The sequence below is a fragment of the Bidens hawaiensis genome, unplaced genomic scaffold, assembly GCF_021521415.1.
Source record: "Bidens hawaiensis isolate Kalapana, Puna unplaced genomic scaffold, B.hawaiensis_p1.1 tig00025581_1, whole genome shotgun sequence".
Taxonomy (NCBI): domain Eukaryota; kingdom Viridiplantae; phylum Streptophyta; class Magnoliopsida; order Asterales; family Asteraceae; genus Bidens; species Bidens hawaiensis.
In genome coordinates, this window is record NW_027494089.1 from 194,578 (window position 1) to 198,163 (window position 3,586).

Sequence of the window (3,586 nt, forward strand, 5' to 3'; positions counted from 1 at the left end):
ACGAAAACAAAAAAATCTTACATGACGCGATGTGGTCGCTCCCCCTTTTTTTGGAGTCGTCAGATTTGCTTGATTTTTAAATGGAGGTTTCTCATGCATTTAACCCGAATTCACGGGTATGGGTCTTATCAAACCCACATATTTCTTAAACGGGTTATAACATCTCATTAAATTAAAAACTATTCTCACCAAATATTTGATATAAAATCCTATAAAATAGGGATATACAAAAAATTAATATATGATTTATTTAAAAAATATATATAATTTATAATTAAAAAACCGATTTTATAGTAAAAAAATAAGCGGTGTCTCATCAAACCATATAGCTTTTAAACCGGGTTATAACATCTCATTTATTTATGCAACAATTTATCATAAAACATAAGTATATTATTAACTTTCATACAATAACAAAAATAAAAATTCAAAAATAAATAAATATTAAAAACAAATAATATAAAACAACCCTCGTGATACTTGAGATAAAATTTAGTATATATATATATATTGTTAAACTGATAATACTATTTTTCAATAGATTACGAAATGTTATAGTTCTTGTATATAATTTCTAAATTTATTCAGAAGAAAAAAAAAACCTTAATATGATAAGTTTTAGCTTAAACTAATATATTCCTATGACTACTTTTGACATTTGTACAAAAGAATTAATACAACAAAAAAAATAATAACAGGTGACTTGGCCTACCAAATTAGTTGTGGAGTTTTAGTGATTTTAACTTTCAATATTTATTTTCCCAATAAATAATCCCAAGCAAACGAGTGAATGACTTCCCATTCCTGGATAAACAGAATATACATGCGCAAAAGCAATATACGCGATCCAACTAAGCCAAAATTAAAATTTGCAAGCAGATGACTTATAGTTTCTCAAAAAAAAAAAAAGGAAAAAATTTAAGAAAAAGAAAAAAGTTTTAAACTGACAGAAAACTTACTTATCCTTCCACTTTGATCCTCACACGATTCCTACTACTAGTAAGTATATGATGTTAATGTTTCGATGTAACGATGAACATTTAAGAATTCATCAAAGTTGTAGCCGACGCGACTATATGTCTCTGTAAAACTCATGTCATGAACATTATAGGTTATCATCTTCCCAGGAACCAGTACCACCAAAAATGTATCTTCTTCTTTTTCGCCTCTAACCACATCAATGACTTCAAAATTATAACCGGTTTGAGTGATCATACATGGAAAAGCACGGGGTTCATCAAGCTGTAACTGGTACTTGACAAACCACCCAGAATGATCGGTTAGCATCTCGTACACATTAAGGAACGAATTATTAATATTATCTCCAGGTTTATTTTTTACTATTAAGTGAAGATGACCTATAGATTCCCCAAAGTACATGGTCTTTGTTTCAGATGACATCATCTCCACCGGCAACGGCAATGTTTTCAACTTTTCAACCTTGATATTAAAGTACATGGAATTTTTATAGCAAGGAGCCCAATGAATAGCTGCGTTCCAGTACGCTCCTTTGTCGAAGGTGAAAGATTCAATGCCGAAGGTGGGTTTATGCGGGGAGAAAGAATAAATGGAAATCTTCCATTTCCTTCTTTTAGACGAGTATATTTGAATCTGAAACCGCTCCACATTTTGTTTTAAAGCGTAAATACAAACAAGCTTGTAGCGAACACATTTTGTTTGATGAAATGCGAGAGCCATAAAACAGATGGATTTCTGATCTCCAATGACTGATGGGATGGCTGCCACTTGATTGGTGGTGGGATTCAATACATAATATTTACGAGAACCTTCATTCCACCAACTGGTGCAACAAAGTAGTAACCCATTACACGATTGCAGGATTCTAACACCGCGATCAAGACGAAAGCAAACTCAAGAGTACGAAAGCCGTAAGGGATTCGCTTTTCAACATCAAACGGAATATATATATATATATATAGCGAGAAAAAAGACCAAGAGATTTTGAAAGGTTATTATTATCATACCGGCGGGTGAAAGATTTGTGACTCAAAAGCCATCGCAAGTGTTTAGATACAGATTTGAAACGAAGGATGGAAGTAACAGGAAGCCGGAGAAGGATTTTGGTTAAAAGATCTTTGTTGGAACCAACCAAGGCTACAGATTGAGTTGATTGATTATCGAAATCCTCCATGTAAACCTGCGAATAAGAAGATAAAATAGATTCGTCATTCGTGGAATAAACATAAAAGAGGAAGTGAGCCGGGCCAGTTCATATCGCAAATCAAAACTGAAACATGTTAAAAAAAATGTATTTTTTTGTAACAACTAATTGTTTTTTTCACCTATTTAAAGACATGTCTTAATTGAGACTAAACCCACAATCAACTGATTATTAGGCATACACTTTTGTCACTAGACCAACTAGTGGTTGTATTGAAATATGTTGTTAACCGATATAGTAGAAACCAATTAAAACTGATGGTAAGAAACCAATTTGAACTTTTGGAACAAAAGCTAAATGTCTTTGAAAGCAATCGCCAGTGTTTAGATACTTATTTGAAACGAAGGATGGACGTAACAGGGAGCTGGAGAAGTATCTCGGTTAAAAGGCCATCATTGGAACCGATAAAAGTTGCTGATTGCTGATCGGAATCCTCCATAGAATAGTTTTATTGATTTTGCGTTGTCTGTTCGCATAATTTGAGTGATTATGGGAATATTTATAGCTTCAAAATGTGGGTTTATCATGCTCTAATGTCACACTTTAAAAAGTATGTTGTTGTTCAACTTCGATCCAAATTTAATGACCCTAAGTCTTAACATTCAACTTCAAGTATTCAATCTAAAATCAAGCCTTAAAGTTCAACTTCAAGTGATTGAATTATAAAACCGTCTTTTTTTTTTCTTTGAACAGCTAACAAGCACGTACACCCTTCTAATCCTAATTCTAAAACGAGTATTGTACCGAAAATACGTATATCCGTACCATATAATTCGGCACGGGTACGAGTACAAATATGATACCGATCTTATCCCTAGTTGGGATTCCTTGTTTTTTTCAACTTATAACTTATTAACTTTTTAAGAAGTAATAAGTTATTTGGGTTTGTTTTTAATGTGAGGAGGAAAAGTTAATAAGTCTCCCACTTGTGACTTATTAACTTATTAAAAAGTAATAAGGAGGTGAACTAAGGAATCCCAAACACCTATTAAGAAGAGGAAGCTAACAAGCACGTACACCCTTCTAATCCTAATTCTAAAACGAGTATTGTACCGAAAATACGTATATCCGTACCATATAATTCGGCACGGGTACGAGTACAAATATGATACCGATCTTATCCCTAGTTGGGATTCCTTGTTTTTTTCAACTTATAACTTATTAACTTTTTAAGAAATAATAAGTTATTTGGGTTTGTTTTTAATGTGAGGAGGAAAAGTTAATAAGTCTCCCACTTGTGACTTATTAACTAATTAAAAAGTAATAAGGAGGTGAACTAAGGAATCCCAAACACCTATTAAGAAGAGGAAGCGATTCTTTTCTTCTTTTTATGTTTAATTTAAATAGCTTTTATCCCCTCGTATTATGGGGTTATTTTACATTATTCATTACTAATATTTATAT

At 32.3% G+C, this 3,586-nt stretch overlaps 1 protein-coding gene across 1 annotated transcript; it reads right to left on the reverse strand.

Moving 5' to 3' along the window:
- Positions 1–996: 996 nt before the first annotated feature.
- Positions 997–2,152, reverse strand: LOC143571792 (F-box protein At5g07610-like). The gene is made up of 2 exons (XM_077057124.1): positions 1,918–2,152; positions 997–1,871 (listed from the first exon to the last, which is right to left on the reverse strand). Exons 1-2 carry the CDS (start codon positions 2,150–2,152, stop codon positions 997–999), a joined length of 1,110 nt encoding a protein of 369 aa, XP_076913239.1.
- Between the last annotated feature and the right edge of the window lie 1,434 nt (positions 2,153–3,586).